Genomic DNA, 19,240 nt, shown 5'->3' with positions numbered 1-19,240 from the left:
GTAAACAGTTAAAGTGCCAACTTCATAATATACTTTTAATTTGAAGTACAGTTACATCAAACAGATGTACAGTGATGGCAAACATTAACTTGATGTGAGTACAACGAGTCCCGCCTCCTCTGTGCTCTCTGCCGCCCCCAGGCGGTTAGGCAGAACAACAGCAGCACTGATTTTGGAGATTAAAACGACAAAGTGAAACCAGCTGTTGCTGGTTGACATTTGTCGCCACCTCGTGGCACAAATTTATTATTGCAGTGACGGTTATGCTGAACTACTCAAACTATTACGAGTTTAATTTGCCCTTTCTTAATATGTGTTAAATCATAACTTGAAGGCCAGAATTTATCTATACAAAATCTTTTATAACTAAATAGGTTTCTCTGTGCACCTCAGCTATATAGGCTATATGCCTGTGTTATGCAATCCCCAGAAGACATTTAAAAACACTCACTCCACAGTCGTTTCCCTGCCTCTGTCGACATCAGATTAAACTAGTTAAAAAGTTTTGGAGACATGTTTTGCCTGGACCAGCTGCCAGATTCCTGAGGGTATGACTCACTGAACTGAATCAGATTGTCTCCACGGACTTCGCACTCTAGACCTACTATTGGGGCAAAAACTATACCAAATATGCCTACACTGCATGGATATGTAAATTCTTATTAGTGGGGGGTGTTGCACAAGAAAAGATAACTTGATCTGAGAAAGTATATCGTTCAAAATCTTTAGGATTTGTAAATGTAGTATGGTATTTGACAGAAAATGCAGAGAGTTACAGAGGCTGTGTCATGTGTCCCTTCAATGGAAATACGCGTCGTGAAATAATATAATGAGTGTTGCTCCTGCTGAAGGGTGTGTCTCAATGTTTGTGTGCGCAGTAATAGAGGAGGTCTTTTCAGGCAAAGCGTCTCTCCCCACCCCTCTGCACGGCGCTGCTAACCTACCTCATCCGCCAACAGACTCACGTAAATGTATTATTTCACTATACAAACCGCCTTATGAGGACTTTTTTACTACTTTTTTCCAAGCTGCATTGCGGAAATCTCGTTGAAATCACTCGGGTGTCTGTCCTGCCTCAAACCAGAAGTGCCAACCACAGGAATCGGTTTGTGCGCGCCTGAGTGTGTGTGTATGTGTGTGTGAGTGTGTGTCTCCACTGCAGCCTCGTTGCACAGTTTTGTGTCTGGAGCTCTGCGGGCCTTGACTTTTCAGTAACGATGTATCAAGTCGTTAGGAAGTTGTTTTTCACGGACTGTCAGTGTGCTGATGATGCGGCGAATGTGTACGAGGAGCTGTTTGCCAAACTGGACACAAACAAGGATGGAAAAGTGGATGTTTCCGAGCTGAAGGCGGGCCTGGCTGCCATGGGCATCAGAGCTGGGAAGGGAGCAGCAGAGGTACGGATACAGTTAACAGATCACAGAGAGGCTTTGTAGGAAATGAACTCTCACAATCTGCATTCCGGAGAGACCTTGTGCTTCATGTTCTGTGTTAAGCCGAAATGGTCCCAATACCAACATAGGCCTCTAAGGGAACAACTTAATACATCAAAATGAGTAAGAACAGCTCAGAGACACCGAGTACTAAAGTTTTGTTCCTTGATTTTTTTTTTCTTTTTGCTTAAAGACCGTAGCATAGCCAAAGTAACTTAATGATGTGAACTTCTTTTTAAAACTTTCAATTACAGTTTGACTTTTAGTCTTTAAAATGGGTTGGTTAAAGGTAACTGATTGCAGTAATATCAGTTTTATTTTATCTGGTAATCTCCTTAGATCATTTAGTTTAGCGAAACAGAAAAGTTAAGAAAAATTAAGTAAAATTATAACCAATAGTTATTGAATTAGTAAAATAATAAATGTTTGACCCAGATAAACTAGCCAATTGAGTCAAAAGTTTCCAGGACAACTTAATACTTTGTAGTTTGCTTCATTTACTGCATGGCCAAAATATACACTCGATATATACACCTTAAATTAGTATATGGTCAAGAATGACACTGAATTCCTCAAAGAAAAAGCACAAGCTCCATTTAGTTTATTTTCTGGATCCTCCAAGTTGTCACATTTTCTTTTGTAATGGAATATATTATCATGATTATTTGTAGGTTATAAAATTTACCTTTTATTTAACACTTTCCTTGACAAATTGGTTAAAAAACATCAAAATAACTGGTAAAAAAAGAAATGAGGTAACCATTTTTACTTTTGAAACAGCAGTTTGACTTACAACTTTAAGACCAATTTAGAAGTTGCTCTAGATCCCTTGACTATATAAAATTATCCCTTTAAATTTTATTGTGACAATTCCATTTTATGTGCAGATTTGCTTTCACTAACTTTGGGGTGTCTTGATGATACAGTCAGACCTTTTAAGGCGTGCCATACAACAAGTGCGAGGATGAATGAGGATTGTTTTGCCCCGCCTTGTCATCATTAAGGTGCCTTTAGGCAAGGCAGTTGACCTATAAACATGTCCTGTGTGTCTCCTCAGCTTCCAACAACAACAAAGAGTAATTATTTTCAGACTCTCTGTTGACAAATCTAAAAAAACCCCACAGTTGATCAGGCGATGATCTTCAAATTGTTTCTGAAGAGAACCAATACAAACAGGAGGTGAAACGAGTTCATCACCTCCGTCCATATACTATGTATCGTTAGTTTTATTTTGTACCCTAAATTGAATTGAATTAAATTTAAAAAAGAGGAATTGATAAAAATATTTGAAAAGACACCTCTGAAGAGAGATATTTAGGATTTCATGTCAAAACCCATTCAGAGAGAATTTTTGAAACTCTCCTTGACTCACATTTCTCACATTCCTCACATTTAACCATCTGGCTCTTAAGAAAATCTGGTTTCTCGACATAACACTAGGCTCATGAAGAAGAGCAGCATATGTAAAGAAGGTGAACCATAATGTCTGAAACTGTCGCAAGGTTCAAACAAGGTGTGAGCTTTTATGGTGGGCCGTGTTGTTGTGATTCCAAGAAGATGGTCACGCCTTTACTGATTAAATAAACCTGCATTCCTCATGCTCATCAGTGTGGCTGATGACTTTATGATGGTAAGAGGAAAAAGTTCACGAGAGGCTGCTAGTAGGTGAGAGGAGGCCCTTTTTTTTTATTATCTATCCAAGAAGCAGTAGCATGCACACTGCTCACCCTTAAAACAACCCCACTCAGTCAGCTGTGGCCTCCTTAGGCTCAATATTTTATCTCTCAAAACTCGGCTTTAAAGATCCTGCAAGGGACTGTTGGTTTGCGTAAACTTTGGCGCCCCCTCTGGAAAAAAAGAAAATGCAATGCTGGCCTGACTCCCTTTATCTCCAGTTTGATTTGCTCCGCGAAGCAGTTGCTTTGCTTAGAGGGCTTCATGTGAGTCCTGACAGCAATATGCACATACAGCAGAGCATGACAGCTGCATGTTATTTTTGATCTAGGTTAATCCTTCTGCAAACAAGGCGAGTCAGTGTTTACATAGTGCATCACAGAGGAACAAAAAAGATGGCAGAAATAGTCTTAGAAGTATCAATGCAAAAGTATTCATAAACTCTAGTGTAAAGATTGACCATGAGACTGGAATAAAGGAGTTGGATCATGTAACAGACTGCACACATATGTAAGTCAAACAAGGATCGACACATTTGTGTTATTCTGCCAATAACAGGCACGAGACAAAGGCAGTTAGACAAAGCACAACAGATCAGCAGCCTCTGGGCCTTTCCTTACCAGAATTAATTGTTTCCTGTGTTTTCTTCAGAAAATAGTGTCAGCTGGGGACCAAGACAAAGACGACAGGCTCGACTTCAACGAGTTCTCCAAATATCTGAAGGAGCATGAGAAGAAATTAAAGCTGACCTTCAAGAGTTTGGATAAAAACAATGATGGTAAGGTGATATTTTCAGCTGACTTAAGGTTTATGGGTTAAGAATAATTCAACAGCTTTGATGTATGGATGTGAGAAATGTAAGAATTACTGTGCTGTATTTGTCACAGGCAAAGTGGATCCTCTGGAGATCAAACAGGCACTCGCTGAACTTGGTCTGGACATCAGCGAAGATGGGGCACAGAAAATCCTTCAGAGGTGATTCTGCTGGTTTTTGACCTAATGTAGGAAGGTCACTCTGCAGCATTTGATGCTCTTTAGACAGTGAGGAGTTAAACTTGAAAGCCTGTAAAGAATTTTTTTCCTCTTTCTGTGTATTAAACTCAGAAAAGATATGAAGCTGAAACTGAAAGAGAGAAGTTTGAAGGAGGAGGTGGTGGGGATCTGTGCAGGGGACTGATAGGAGGTTAACTGTGTTAATATGACAGAGCTGTGGGCTGACAGTACATGATTAAGAGATCTGACTGAGTTGAAGACAGTAAACAAACGTGAAACAAACATCATTTTGAGAGAGCTTTCTCTTGTTTTTTTTTTTCCTTTAAAAATGACAATATAACACTGTAGTTTGTCTTATTGACTTTGTTTAATATTGGTTATTACAAACTTTAAATACAGCTTGAAATCTGAGATATCAAGGTAATAGGATGACTGTATTCACCTACACAAGCCTGTCACTAACTAAATGTTCAGGTAGACTTCTGGTTTCGAGACTAATCAAGGATTTGTTGAACCTTGAATGTTTTGTGCTTGGGGAGGCCCACAGCTTTAAATTTTCTTCTCTCGTTATTAAATAGCACATCTATTCAGAAAAACTGACAGCAAATAATTTTTTAACACTTTAAGTTCTATAGCTTTATAAGACAAGCAAACAATCAAATAACAAAAACTATATATATATATATATATATATATATATATATATGGGAATATTTTTTCCTCTTACATGCAGTGTTCCGCCATCAAAATTATTTTTACTCATCGTCATCATATATTAACACTGCAGAAATATAAATAAGCTATCGTAGTTGTATAAATTGATCAGTTATATATGTAATATGCTTAATATATGCACTTGTCTACACTTATATACGCCTGCGAACATATATCCTAAATTTACTTTTCTTCAGATTTGTTAAATACCTGCTCAATTTTTGTGAATAAACACAAACTATAGCTGAATGTGTAACTAAACTCATTAACATCAAGCACGGGTGTATATGTGTAGCTGTTTTTTTTATTTTCAGTAACATTAAGTCAAGAAAAGAATAATTTATAAAAAATCAGAGATACAATTACAACAATGGTTAGTATCAAAGACCCAAAAAGTATATCACCTCTGCTTTGGATGCAGATATTGTTAAGAGAAACTTGAAATTAGAGAGGCTGTGGTCAGACCATCTTAATAAGCATGATATGTGAAATAGATTTCCCACATAGTCAAAGTTTGTTTTATTGTTTGTACAGCTCGTTAATGAGTTGTTGCCAGTCTTTCCAGTCATTCAGGCCTCACTAATTGAAACAGATACAACAGGTTTCAGCTGAATACTCTACATTTTTCTTAGCGTGCTACATTTGCATACGCAAAGTTAGACGCTGCAGATATTGAGGAGCAAGCTGAGTCGTCTTCTCTGAAGAAAGAGAAGTAAAGCAGGATGTGCATGACTGTGAATCAGACAGAGAGATGTGTTTGAAAACCACAGAGAGAAATTGATGCCAGGAGAAGTGACACTAAGGAAGGAAATAAATGAAAGATGACTCAATGAGGGGAGATGAGGACGGAGATTGATAGAGAAAGAATTAAAGAATATATCTATATATACAGTTCTAGATATATAATAACTTTTAATATACTGATTAAATTGATTTTCTTATTTATTCCAGAACTGGACTTTATGTTAAACCATTTTACTGCTGTTACATGATTTGCATGGCTGCCGTCTTCATCCTATGTTGGCAGGCTATTTGCATTTTCCCTCTCTATCTGTTGCTTCAAGGGAAATCTCTCTTTCAGACGCTGTCCTTCTGTCTGTCTCTTTGTCTGTCCATCCGTCAGTCTGTCTGTCTGTCTGTCTGTCTGTCTGTCTGTCTGTCTGTCTGTCTGTCTGTCTGTCTGTCTGTCTGTGTCTGTGTCTGTCTCACCACTACGCACAAAGGAAGGACAAACTTAATTGTTCTGGGAAGGTAATTGGATTTGGAAGAGTATCTGAAGTGTTGGTAATCCACAAGCCGTCATCTTGGGAACTCCTGGATGGTGTGACATGAAGTGTTGACCTCTAACTTAAAGCTCCTGTGAGGAGTTTTTAGGTGTGAATGCTCTGAAATGAATAGTGATGTCTCATTTTGAGCAACAAAAATCAAAGAGAGCAACAGCGACAAAACTGAAAACTTTTGTTTGTGAGTTTCATTTAAAAAACAGAAGTTGTCATCCCTCAACACAACCACACAAAAAATCTCTTGAATGGAAACCATGCAGGAGTCTTTTTTTGCCTTTTTGATATATATAATCTTTATAAATACTTTCTGATGGCTTCTATCTTTCTGTTCTGTACAGCATCGATGTCGACGGCACCATGACTGTGGATTGGAATGAATGGAGGGAGCACTTCTTGTTTAACCCTGCTACCAACCTGCAGGACATTATCCGCTACTGGAAGCACTCCACAGTAAGTACAGAGCATGACTCAGTAACTGGACTGTGTGTGTCTTTTCACTGTCTGTGAGAAAGAGACAGGAGTGATGGATTCATTTTATGAGGAGATAGACTTTTAAACCCAGGGGTGAAGCCAGAAGTTTTGAGATCTGTTAGGCGCTGTTTTTATGCCATGTACCACACTTTAAAGCCAGTCTTTTTTGCAGATGATTTTTTGGTTTGGTGTGATTGTCTTATATGTATGATGCTGATGATTTGACATTAATTTGACCTTATGTGAGAGAAAGTGACATGATGTCCCAAAGAGCTTTCTCGATCTTCTTAATCCCAAATTCTCAGAACAAAATGAACAGAAGCACAATTAAAGCCCAAAAGTTAAAGTTGGAAATAAAAGAAGTGTTTCACAATTTCAATCTCTACTTTATTGCTGAGGCCAGTCTGAACATGTTGGCTTTGCTGTCACTCAGAGAAATAAATCAGTAGTTAGAAGATGATAAAACCTGGAGGCAAAGGAGTTAACTTTCTATTCTTTGCCCTTAATGTCCTTTCACTGCTCCTGCGCTCACTTTAAGAACCTCGAGTACCAAAGGGGAAAGTTGTGAAAGAGAGCTGTTGGCTGGTATTGGATTTGGACGGGAAGTTTGGCAGAAGATCAGTACTTCTACGTCAACAGATTAAACTCATTCATTACGAGGAAAAAGGTGAGATTGAATGAGACAGGGAGGAGTTTGGAAGTGTTAGTAAAATCTGCAAAATAGAGAAATAAAAATGCAGCATAAGAGCTCTTCAGGCCTTAAAAAAAGCTTAAGATGACCCATCTATTACTTTGTTGTTTGATCTAAATGATTATACCAGTACAATAAAGGCGTGTGAATATATTGAGAAGAGAGCACTGTAGAGATTTTTCTGATTCGATAAATTTATTTGTTGTCAAAAAAAAGCTTTACTTAAACTTTTTTTTATGTATGTCACTCATCTACAGCAACATACGTGTACAGGTCACATTATTTATCATAGAGTAGAGTCTGCTGGAAGTGTTGTGTCCTGTGTTCAAGTCATTTAGCCTTCATGGTTGGCTAATGGCTAATTTAATTCCTGACATTTTATGCTGGATGCCTGGCTGTGATGTACAGTGGTTGCATGTTGGAGACACAGCCACCTCCAGTCAATGGCTAATCTCTGACGTTTGCTGCCTTTGTTCACTGGCACAACCACAAATAAACCTGTGGCTGCTAATCTGAGGCCGAGATAAGCTAATTTCAGTCTGACCTGACGGAGGATTACCTCGTCACTGGGATTGGGACAGTTCACTTGAGAGAGGAAGTGAGTCCAGAAAGGGACAGGACTAGACAGCAGAGAGGCAGCTGAGTTCAGGCTTCAGTGGTGACATCTATGGCAGTGAGACATTCCCATCATCTCCAGTATTCACGCCAATGGTTATCGGCTTCTTGGGGTACAAAGTTTCTTACCTCAGGCCCTCGTCACCTGAACGGACTCTTTATTAGAATTGTTTGAAGGATTGATCAGTTTCTGAGGGTTAGGTTTTGGGACAGAGTTGGTTGAAGGAGCATAGTTTTCTCAGCTTGAGTTGAGCCATGGCTCTGCTGCAGCTCCAGCAGCAGCAGCAAGAGCAGAAAAAGTGGTTTTTCATCGACTTTGAGGATGATGGAGCGATCTATGAGGTGGAGGTGGAAATGGTAGGTTTGTGTGTTTGACTTCTTGATCCAAGAGATCATCAGAAGTTTGTTTACAATAGTGTTGTCAATGTGTGCTTTGTCCAGTAAATTGAGTGAACTATTATTTGAATGTCATAACTTGCTCAGTTTGTACAAGGATTCATCTGGGGCTGTATGATATCAACCTAATTTCAAGCTTCCTTGTAAAAATACCGATGCTAATAATGTGTGGTGGTCAGATGACCTTTTTTATTTGAATTTTAAACTCTTAAAATGTAAGAGTTAATATTTACATCAGAGAACCCTCTTTGATTTGAATTAAATGTTTAGAATTTTCAAAGTTGTGTCAAATTTTCTCTCTATCTCACAGGTCACTTCATCAATAGAAAAGCTTTTTTTCTAGCGTCTGTTAAATGTAAAGTTTTCTTAGAATGTTTTTTCATTCATTTGTGAAATTGTTTTAAATGTCAGCAGTAATAACAGTCTGTTGCTGGTGTGATGTTATTCAAAGAACCAGATTTTATAAATTGCCATGTAACAAAGCTGTTGATCTCCCAGCATGGAGCTGTGGTTATGTAAGCTTTTGAATGAGGACGCGACGTTCCTCCTCTCCTGTACGTCATTAAGTTCAAGGTGAAGCTGGAAAGCATCCTTGGTTTAAAGGCTCTTTGAATAACTTGTAATGATTCTCAGTAGAGGCTTCATTTGAACATTGATTAATTTGTTGATCTGGGTTTCTTGTGAGCAAAGATGCATCTTGGCAGTCAGTCATTTCCTTTCACACAGTGTTTGAAATGTCTTTGACTCTGATTTAAATGAAATCGTTTGTGTGTAGGTGCTGGACATTGGAGACAGCCTCGCCATCCCTGATGAGTTCACAGAGGAAGAGAAGACGACAGGTCTGTGGTGGAAGCAGCTGTCAGCGGGGGCCATGGCGGGCGCTGTGTCTCGCACAGGAACCGCCCCACTGGACAGGATGAAGGTGTTCATGCAGGTGAGTCCAGACATACTTTTCACTGGTTGTTGTTTTATCATATCTTCTCTACATTGTCTTCTCTACATACGTTGTGCCCTCTTCTGGGGTTTAAGTTCTTTGTGTTATATGTGTGTTTGTGTTATGTTTATGTTAAAGCTCTTTGTGACTCTTTATTTCATTCTGCCTTTGTGTTTGTCTTTAATTGTTCTTTGATTTTATTTAACCTTCTTTTTTTTAATGCTATACTCTTGTGCTTGCTGTTGGTGTCAAAGCACTTTGTAAACAAATGTTTTTAAAAGTGCTATATAAATAAAGTTTATTTATATTATTATTATTATTATTATTATTACATGATTGGATGACACCACTGGCATGGATCCAAAATGTTTACTGTGGATCAGATTATGAGCTTCAAAAGTGTACTGATTAGCAAAACATCACCAAGGTGTTTCAAGGCTCATCAAGTTGTACAGTGACTTAATGAAGTGGATCACAGCCAATAACTTTGTCTAAAAATATCCGTGAACTGTGAATCAAAAAACAGTTCAAGGTCATTGAGCTTAGATATGCATAAATATATGCCTGTCTCATTAATTTGACTCATAAATTTGCATAATGAGTTTTAATTTAAATTTTGTGTATAGACAGTTAAGATTAAACTGGATAAAGGTATCAGGTAGCATCATACATAATAGTATAAACAAATTAAAGAAAGATGTACTTCAAAACTGGTGTTTTACATCAACAGGTGTCTGTTTAGTGCACAGGCACACATGTACATAAAATATCAGACTAAGAGTCCAGTAGCATTCAAGAGGGGGAATATAGTGATCTTTTTACACATGATACCAAAAATCACCCCCTCTAGACTGCTCAGATGAAATAATATGTGGAATGGGATTTTGTTAACAGCAGTCATGAAGTTTGCAGTTTGATCTAAAAACAGTTCAGAATTTTGTTTGATTGTTTTTGTACCATAGCTGCTGTGAGGAACATTTGTTTTGTTCTGATTTTGTCCTGTGAGCAGTTAAGGAGTGTTTCTTGACAAAAAAGAAACTTTTTTCCTTCCCTATTTTAAAAGTAAAGTAATCGTGCCGCTTGACAAGAATCTTTGAGGCTAGTCTGACACATAAATGGTTTCAGACTTTTAGAATAGCTAAACTAAAATGGCAAATGATTAAAAGAGAATTCATGAAAGCTGTTCCATATGATAATGAAAAATAATTCCCTTTTCTTCCATCAACAGGTGCATGCCTCAAAGAGCAACAAAATCAGCCTGGTTGGTGGTTTCAAGCAAATGTTAAAAGAAGGAGGCATAACGTCTCTGTGGAGAGGAAATGGTGTCAACGTACTGAAGATCGCCCCTGAGACTGCTATCAAATTCATGGCCTATGAGCAGGTGAATTCATCTGACTTTCTTTAAACTGGCAACAGAATAAATACCAGAAACACTGGAACAGGTATCAGTTATTTGAAGATGATCAGAGTGGAAAAAAACCAACAACAGTTGCAGATCTGTAATCGTTACTTTGGTCTTTCAGTATAAGAAGCTTCTGTCCAGTGAGCCTGGAAAGGTGAAAACCCATGAAAGGTTCATGGCTGGATCACTGGCTGGAGCCACTGCACAAACTGCCATCTACCCCATGGAGGTAAGCACAGGTGGAGGTGTTACGAGTTGCAATTTGAGGTACTCATCTGTTTATTAAGAATGCTACTCTATTAGAGGAAGAATATTTTTATATTCTCGATTTTAAGATTTTAAGGGTTTTATATTTCATCTTCCAGGTGATGAAAACCCGCCTGACCCTGAGGAAAACCGGACAGTACTCAGGAATGTTTGACTGTGCCAAGAAAATCCTGCAGAAAGAGGGAGTGAAGGCGTTTTACAAGGGCTACATTCCCAATATTCTGGGCATCATCCCCTACGCTGGCATAGATCTTGCTGTTTATGAGGTTTGTTGGTACATGTAAATCTCACGTATGAAATTTGGAAGGAAGCTTTAATCATACGTTCTATAGGTATGTTGTGTGTAATATGACATCCCTTCTTCTCCAGAGCTTAAAGAACTTTTGGTTGTCTCGATACGCCAAAGACACGGCTAATCCTGGTGTTCTGGTGCTGCTCGGCTGTGGAACTATATCCAGCACATGTGGACAACTGGCCAGCTACCCCCTGGCTTTAATCCGTACCCGGATGCAGGCACAAGGTATAGAGAAGCAAACTTCAGTCACATTTTTGTTTTGAACCATTATTTACTTTTCTGTGAGTTGTGAAGTTTTAATTTGGAAACAAAAAGCTCCAGATGCTTTTTCTCTTTATACTTTACAATCGTTAAAGCTCCTGTGAAGAACTTTTGGTTTGTGTTGATTTTCATCCCAGCTTTGCTGATTTTGCCCAGTCTAAGTATGAGCTATTAATGTGTCATGACGACTAGCCTAATTCATGTCACTGTCACTAGTTTACTGTATTATTTACCAAGTTTTTTCCATGCTAAGTGTGAAAATAGGCTTTAATAGCAGTGTCCAGTAAACCACTTGGTGTGACTCCTACTCCTCAGCCAGTGGCTTTAACCATCGAAACTGACAATATAGAAACAGTTACTCTACCTGTTTGTGGTCTTTTTGCTTTTGTGGGTCATTAAGGGATATGAGTATTAATTTCAGTTTGTTTCACAACCAAGTAAAAATTCTCACCGGAGCTTTAATTTGAGGATATAAGTACTCCATCAGTCATTTGCTTTGAACTAAAATAAGCAACTGTTTTTAGCAAATTAATGATACTGCTATGCCAGGTTTTTCAGGTGTCAGTGGGCTTGTCACTGTTTATTTTGTAGTTTCCTTCCACCGCCCTTAAGTGGCCAGTTTAGTAGTTGCAGTTTTATGCACAGGCTCATCAGTCTTTATTTCTATTAGTGTTTTGGATGACAGTCTGGTGTGATTCACTATTGCATGATTTATGGGTTCAGAGATGGCTTCAACATTTTGAAGTTTGAGTGTGCAGCTAAGATGAGACAAATATGGATTAATTAAACCTTTTTCAATATCAACCTTGAATAGTTTGTTTCAAGTTGAAAAGAATCGAGTCAACATTTTTAGATTAATATACTGAACATTTTTTTCTCTTTTTTTTTCAGCTTCTCTGGAGGGTTCGGAGCAGCTGCCCATGAACCTGATGGTGAAGAGGATTGTGGAAAAGGAGGGCTTCTTTGGACTTTACCGTGGTATCCTGCCCAATTTCATGAAGGTCATACCAGCTGTCAGCATCAGCTACGTGGTGTACGAGTACATGCGGTCTGCTCTGGGTATTCAAAAGTAGACACTGTGTTGGTCTGTGACTTTTTGTGTCTGTGAGAGTGTAAAGGATGTACAACATTTTTTTAAAATTCAACCGGTTATATTGTAAGATTGTTACCTTGAGGTCACCTAGGACTCGACAAGCAGCAGGTGGGTCTTTTGTAGAAGTTTTGAAAGTGTTTGCAGGGCTTTGGCAAAACTTTTGAGCCATTATAAAGAAGATAGTGTTTACAAAATCCTGCAGGTCTTACACAGGGCTAATGACAAGACTTCTACAAAAGACCCCTGCTGACCTCCGCTGTGTGTCACATTTTCAAGAATACACCCTCAGATTGACCTCAGGTGTTAGTCTCAGGGCCTAATTTGAGGTCACAGACTTTAAGTTTTTGCAGCCAAAGAGGAGGATAATAAGAATTTGAAAACCAAAAATGCTGATAGAGGCTCACTTTTATTTCAAGGCATGTTTTTTTTTCCTTTGTACAATCATTAATCAGGGTGGAGATGTCATGTTTTTTTATTACTTATACTGAGAAACGTTCTTATGTCGCTGATGCAAAAATGACACACTCCTTTAATATTTGACCAAAAGGCACCTTATTGCACCAATCCTAAAAGCGGAACACTTTTTTATCCTTGTTTAATAAAAAGGGCAGACCGGTTAACGCACATCTTCGCAGCATTGCTACACAGAGATCTCAGAATATTGTGTAAAATGTCCCTTGTAAGCGGGAGCTGTTCACCTTCAAACTCGAGGAAACTCTTGAAGTGCAATACTGTATTTACTCTCCAATGACTCACACTCTGGTCTGCTCTTATGGGAAAGGTTTCAACTAAGTTTTTTTTGTTCCAAAAAGGTCTTTTCACAGAAAATCATTCTTGCACCTTTTGGTTAAGTTTGGTGAAGAGGGGAGTAATGTGCCTTATGTGTTCTTCCTCCCAACCTCCATGTTTTTCTTGCCTTTTCCCCCCAATACATGGAAAATTAGATGCTGGTGTTTCCGTTAATAAAAAAACAATTGAATAAGAGACATTCAGAGTGTGTGTTCATTAAGTTGAGCATATTGAGATGAATCTGAAATACAAACAAAACTTGTTAAAGTAAGTTCTGATGCATACTTGTTGTCGTACAAGCTTTCTTTCAAGTCCTGTGTGTTGCACTTTTTGATGCCGTTCTTCTGACCTCCGAGGCTTAAGTACAGATTACTCCACTTTAGATCTTACGTAACACCTTATTCCCCTGTGATGTAGAACACGTCTGTCTTTAGTTGTTTGATCCCTGACATGTCAAAGGACATAGGGACGACTAATTTGGTGTCAGAAAGGAATTTGTTTGCCATCAGGCTAGTTCCTTCTTAGTGTATCTGTGTCTTGGTGCCTGGTTGTTGGTCAGACATAACAGACAACTTCAGGGATCATGTTAATGTAGTTGATTGATTCCTACAACTATAACTCTTGAAAAGGGGGAGGTGGTGTTAAATGTGATGTTTACAGGAATCGATTCTAATAGGTCAATATTCCACAAGAACATCCCGACAATTTTTCAACATCAAGTGATACTTTAGATACAGCTCCAGTCAGCATCAAGCTGCCTGAAAACGTACCAAACTGCTGAAAAAAGTAGCTTAATTTGCTTCTTTTTTGTCCCTTCAGTAAGGCCCAAGGATGCCTTAACACTTTTTGTGGAGCTGGTCAGAGATGAATTTGCTAACTTTGACTTGGTGGTGTATACTGTGTGTTGCATGCCAGTGATGTCATATTAGAGCATGAGACTGCAACTGTTTTTGTACCACCTGCAATGGTTTTGCAACACTCGTACTGTTATGATTTAGTCTCTACAAACATGACTTATTTTAATCAATTTGAATTTTTTTGACTGATATCATGCTACAAGGCTGACAAAATAATATGTTGATAATTTGTTTAATATAAACAAATAAACGTTAATAATATATGACTCAGGCAATTACGCTATTAGGGTAACAATATGGGTGCCTGTTTGCCATTAATAACAAGCGCAAACAAGGCTGTTTTTTTTAACCTTTAGTTGAGACTCTCCACTTTTGAGCAAATCACTAAAACATTTTAAAACCTCACGTTATCAGATTTTAAGTAAATGTATAAAAAAGTGATAGACTCATAAATCAGTTTCAGATTGTTAACTTGAGAAAAAAAAATCACCAAAGGTTTCATGAACTATAAATTTACAGAGGAAACATGCAAAATTACCTTCAGAAGGAAGTAGTTTTCATCCAATTCTCATTCTTCAAAAAAATGTAAAAAACATTGTATGTTGGTTCTAACAAATTTTACCACCGTAGAGGCTCATTTTTTTATTTTTATTTTTGCCAGGATTTATAACATCTTTAACATAACGAGACATGTTATTTCTGACAGGAGGCTATGAAAACTCCAGGACTGGGAAATCGTTAAAAATCATCAGAGAAATATGACCACAGTACTTGGGTATTTTAACTGTAATCGCAATACCTAATCTGAGAAGATCTTCTTTTCTGGAAATGTTCCACTTATTATGAGTGTGCCAAGAAGAGAAATAAATGCCACAAAAGTCAGGACGGCACGCAGGGCTTTAAACCAGGTGGGATAAGTGGGCAGCAGAGACAGATCATTGTGTAAGGTAATTCCCAGAGCCATGATAACCATGAGTTCAGCAGTGAGAATGTTGTCGCTCATCAGCATGGTCAACCAGGCAAACAGGGAGGGAACAACACTGTTAGCCAGGTTTATCCAGTCGGGTTTGGCTGGACTGCTCTCAGGAAGAGCAAACCCCCATCGAGCTCCACCAAGAAAGGAAACAATGGAGGCAGCATACGCTAACTGAGCGTAAGCTAGCTCTGGAAAGAAGCTCTCAGTCAAAGCCATAAACAGAGTTGGTGCGGCAAAGGGAATTAGCCCTGCAAACCCCAGGTACAGGGCAGGTTTGGGACCTTTCCACAAGTCCTTCATGTCATAGCGCAGCAGGTCCAGCTCCCTGGGAAGAGGTTCAGACTGTGGTTGCTTCTTTAGCCTCACAGCAGAGGAGTGAAAATGTTGGCTTTTCATAACATATGACACACTTATGTTTTGAGCCCTTTGAGGGAGCTCAGTCCTCCTGAAACTCAAAACAGTGGAACAATTTCCTCGTCCGTCATCATGGTTTGAAAACAAGGGCCTTGCTTTTGAGGCCCAGCAGATCTGCATGGAGCTGGATCCACCTTTCTGGGCTCCAGTCAGGAGTGATGTGAAGCATCTTTGTGGAGGACCTGCCCACTGCCATACCTACAAAAACACAACATTTAAACATTACTTACAAAAATGTTATTTCAGTTTGAAACAGATTTATACACAAGTGTAAATTTCTATAATTGAAAACTTTAAACTTGATACCTTTTGGGCTGCTAATGAGCTTCTTCTCAGAACAGAGATCATCTGATGATAAAGGAAAAGTTGAATAAGGTTAACGAACCACTGGATATTAGTCTATGGGCTTAGATAAATAAAACAAAGAAAGGAACTGCAACTTTTGTTATATATATATATATATATATATATATATATATATATATATAAATATCAGACCAAATGACAAAAAAGGTCAGTAAAAGTTTGAAGCTGTAAATTAAACTGTTGGAGGTGCAGCACTTTACCAAACAACCCTCTTTTTATATACGTACAACAGTTTTAATGCTTCGAAAGCTACAGGACTTCAACGAATCTTTATGATACAATAATCTTTGAGGTACTGCTTGTGGTTCATTGCAGTCAATGGGTTAAACGTTAACCCTATTTCCTCAAGTGACATTACAAGCCGTGCTGTTAGCCTTGGCGGCTTCCTTTCTATTGCAGAAGATTATTTCAGAGTTTATCACTAAAACAAGAAAAATTTAAAGAAAGCTACGCAACAATCTTACCTCCGTGTCAGGTTTAAAACATATTTCGCAGATCAATTTCATCCAGGGGTCATAAAAGTAACCTGAAATAAGTTGGTACAAGCGTTTATTTCTTCCGTGTTCAAGAGGAGCCGTTCACTAACGTTCCAGCACAACCATTTACGTTACGCCGAAGCGAATCATGTGTACATTTGGTGATATTTATTCAATATGACTTGAAATTTAACAAAACGAAAGTATAAACTACAATATTATCAGGTAAATGCGATTTTTTTCTTCGTCTTTTTTATTTTTGAACACCACCGGGAAATTCGGTGATCGATTAATCAAACTGATAAACGAGTGCATCGTTCTTGTGATGAGAATTCCGGCCTTTAAAAGAACCGTTTTTTTTTTTTTTTTTTTAAATTTGTCTCAACTCACTTGAAAGATCCGGTGTTTTCGGCTTCCAAGTAGCTCCTCAGAATTTGTATTTCCTAAATTTATTCATTACCAAAACTAATGTGAAATAATGTGTACAATGAGTTACTTATGTTGTAAAATATCAACGTTTTGTATGGCTTTATTAAATACTCAACATTTTAAACACGGAGGAAAGCATTATGAATAATGAGCAATAAAGCATATCAACAAAGACCCATCTCAAATAAACCAAAAAGATCCAATCGATGATTTTATATTGTTTATGAAATTTTAGCTAATTACAGTGAAATGAAATTGGCCAAGCTCGGCAGATCCTAACCCCAATGAATCACAAAAAAGAATAAATCAGACTGCAAAAATTTTAAAGAGAAAAGAGCATCATCCATAAAGCAAATCTGTTTCTTTTCTGTTGTACAAATTCACTCTCTAGTGCACTTCCTTTTAACTTAAGTAGTTGCAGGCCTATAGTTTATTTATTCTGAAATTAATTCTTACACTGATAAAGTTGGTGCACTAACTGACTAGTTGATAACAGTAGCCCCAGCTCAAGGGCAAGTAGTGCTTCAAAGCATAAATATAAGCTTTGACATTCTGTTTCGGAATAGGGACAAAGATTATAGCAATAAAACAGACAAAAATATCAGATAAAATAGCCAAGTTGTGGCCTACAATGTATATGTTTGATATAGGCCTGTTATTGTTTTGGCCTCATATTCACATTACCACCTAAGGATGTTATGCCAGTGGACCTTATATTTGTAGCTGCTGTGCAGGGACATGTAGACATGACAAAACTGCCCCGCAGTTCGGCCAAATTGTATATGGATTCACACGTCATGAAACAGCCGTAATCCTGCTGAACCATACCCCAAAAAATCTGTAGCAGTCATTTCTTTATCAATTCCTAAAATAGCGTGAAAGCAAAAAATAAGTCACAGTGGTGGAGAAAGATAAAGTATATTTATTCAGCAGCCAAGTTAAGGCTCCCAAGATGAGCAGTTGATGGGAGTGCATTAAGACAAGTGAAAATAACAAAATGTCAGTAACATTAAAGGCAACCAAACACTTAAGACACGTCTGTGTTTTCCACTTACAAAACCAAAGACACAGCTAATCTTTGTATAGCACCACTGACTAAGATAATGATTGAGGCTGAACAGATCTATTAGATAATCACAACTGTACAGTGCATTTTGGAAATTAAAGTATCCCCTTTCAGTCCTACTTATTTGTCCGTCAATTTTTTTTCTTTTTCTTTTTGAAAATGAGAAGTGCATCTAACCATTAAAGGAGTGTTGACCATAGACTGTACTGATCACAGACTGTACAATAACATGTTAACATGTATGTCTTCTCCATGACCTTTAAACCCCATCAGAGTCATGCATGTAACACCATAACTGCACAGCAGAGGGCAGTCATACAAAAAGAATTGTCAGGAAAAAGGGCTAAAAGTTGTACAATTGCCTAGTGTGAGGAGAAGTGTGTGTTTTTTTGTTTTTTTTTTTTTTTTTTTAAATTACAGTCAAATAAAGCAACTGGTGCACGATGAATAAATATAATAAATTGAATCATCAGACTTACTAAGTGCTAGGTAGGAAAAAAAACAATTGAGAGCTCTATCATTTCACAAGTTTCCTTAAAAAGTAAAAAGGATGTGATCAGTAAGCTCTCACGCAAAATCTTCAGGATATGGCATAAAGCAGTGAATATATTGTACCCCTTAACCATAGAATACATATAAGAAACAGTTATCTTCAAGCCCAATTGTAAGCAGTGTTTAGACAGCTCCGTCACTCTGAAAGACAAAAGACAAAAAATGATGTTTTTGTATTGTAAACAGTCAGGTAGTTTGAATTGATACATTTTAATAATTAAGAATATCTGTAGATAGAATGATACACATTGTATTCATTTAAATTTAAGTTTACAGAAAACGTTCCTTTTAACTCTCTATGAGATTGTCAAACATCTGCAAACCCTGGTATTTTGTTGAATTTGTGTTGCTTAGAATACCCCTCAGAAATACTTTCTGCGTCACAAATGTCTGACTCTTCTCAACTAAGGCACCAACTTCAGATACTGACCCCTCCACAGCAGCCACAGCAGTCTCCACAGATAGCTCCCAGCAGGCCGTTCACCACTTGCACAGCACAGAGCGCCATCTGGATCAAACCCATGACCAGCAGCACAGAGAACAGAGAGAGATGCCAGGACACCACGTTATCTGGCTCCAGACAATCCGTCCACAGAGTTCTGTTGCTCAGATAGTCACTGGTAAGAAAGAAAAAAAGAGACCAGGAACTTCAATCATTAGAGAAAAGAGTTTTCACACAAATTATCCAATCACTTCTTATTTTGCTTGATGTATACCGTTTTAAGCAAGAGGCAAGGATTAATTAACTTATTTGGCTTGGTATATCATTGGCTCATGCAGGGATGACTGATCA

The 19,240-nt window shown here is 38.0% G+C and overlaps 3 protein-coding genes across 4 annotated transcripts in view; 1 reads left to right on the top strand and 2 right to left on the bottom strand.

Moving 5' to 3' along the window:
• Positions 1–880: 880 nt before the first annotated feature.
• slc25a24 (solute carrier family 25 member 24) lies at positions 881–13,506 on the top strand. Its single transcript, XM_074668457.1, has 10 exons — positions 881–1,397; positions 3,759–3,885; positions 3,995–4,082; positions 6,436–6,547; positions 9,046–9,204; positions 10,433–10,585; positions 10,728–10,835; positions 10,972–11,139; positions 11,243–11,393; positions 12,321–13,506. The coding sequence occupies exons 1-10, from the start codon at positions 1,218–1,220 to the stop codon at positions 12,500–12,502; spliced, it is 1,428 nt and encodes a 475-aa protein (XP_074524558.1). The 5' UTR covers positions 881–1,217; the 3' UTR covers positions 12,503–13,506.
• Positions 13,507–14,802: 1,296 nt separating this feature from the next.
• Positions 14,803–16,697, bottom strand: LOC141789140 (transmembrane protein 69-like). Of its 2 annotated transcripts, XM_074668458.1 has the most exons (3): positions 16,389–16,697; positions 15,865–15,906; positions 14,803–15,756 (listed from the first exon to the last, which is right to left on the bottom strand). In XM_074668458.1, exons 1-3 carry the CDS (start codon positions 16,428–16,430, stop codon positions 14,968–14,970), a joined length of 873 nt encoding a protein of 290 aa, XP_074524559.1. In that variant the 5' UTR covers positions 16,431–16,697; the 3' UTR covers positions 14,803–14,967. The 2 variants fall into 2 exon arrangements, with proteins under 2 accessions (XP_074524559.1, XP_074524560.1); XM_074668459.1 differs by lacking the exon at positions 15,865–15,906.
• Positions 16,698–18,570: 1,873 nt separating this feature from the next.
• tm4sf4 (transmembrane 4 L six family member 4) overlaps positions 18,571–19,240 on the bottom strand; it is a 2,596-nt gene continuing 1,926 nt past the window's right edge. Inside the window, exons 4-5 of the mRNA XM_074668812.1 lie at positions 18,878–19,064; positions 18,571–18,588 (exon numbers count right to left, since the gene is read on the bottom strand). Coding sequence (XP_074524913.1) covers positions 18,571–18,588; positions 18,878–19,064 — 205 coding nt within the window. The remainder of the gene's footprint in view (positions 18,589–18,877; positions 19,065–19,240) is intronic.

Source organism: Halichoeres trimaculatus, unplaced genomic scaffold (assembly GCF_033239565.1).
Source record: "Halichoeres trimaculatus isolate MK-OKI-2021-1 unplaced genomic scaffold, fHalTri1.1 fHalTri1_scaffold_4, whole genome shotgun sequence".
Classification (NCBI taxonomy): Eukaryota; Metazoa; Chordata; class Actinopteri; order Labriformes; family Labridae; genus Halichoeres; species Halichoeres trimaculatus.
Note: the sequence above shows the minus strand (reverse complement) of the source record. Positions and strands in the feature narration are given on the sequence as shown.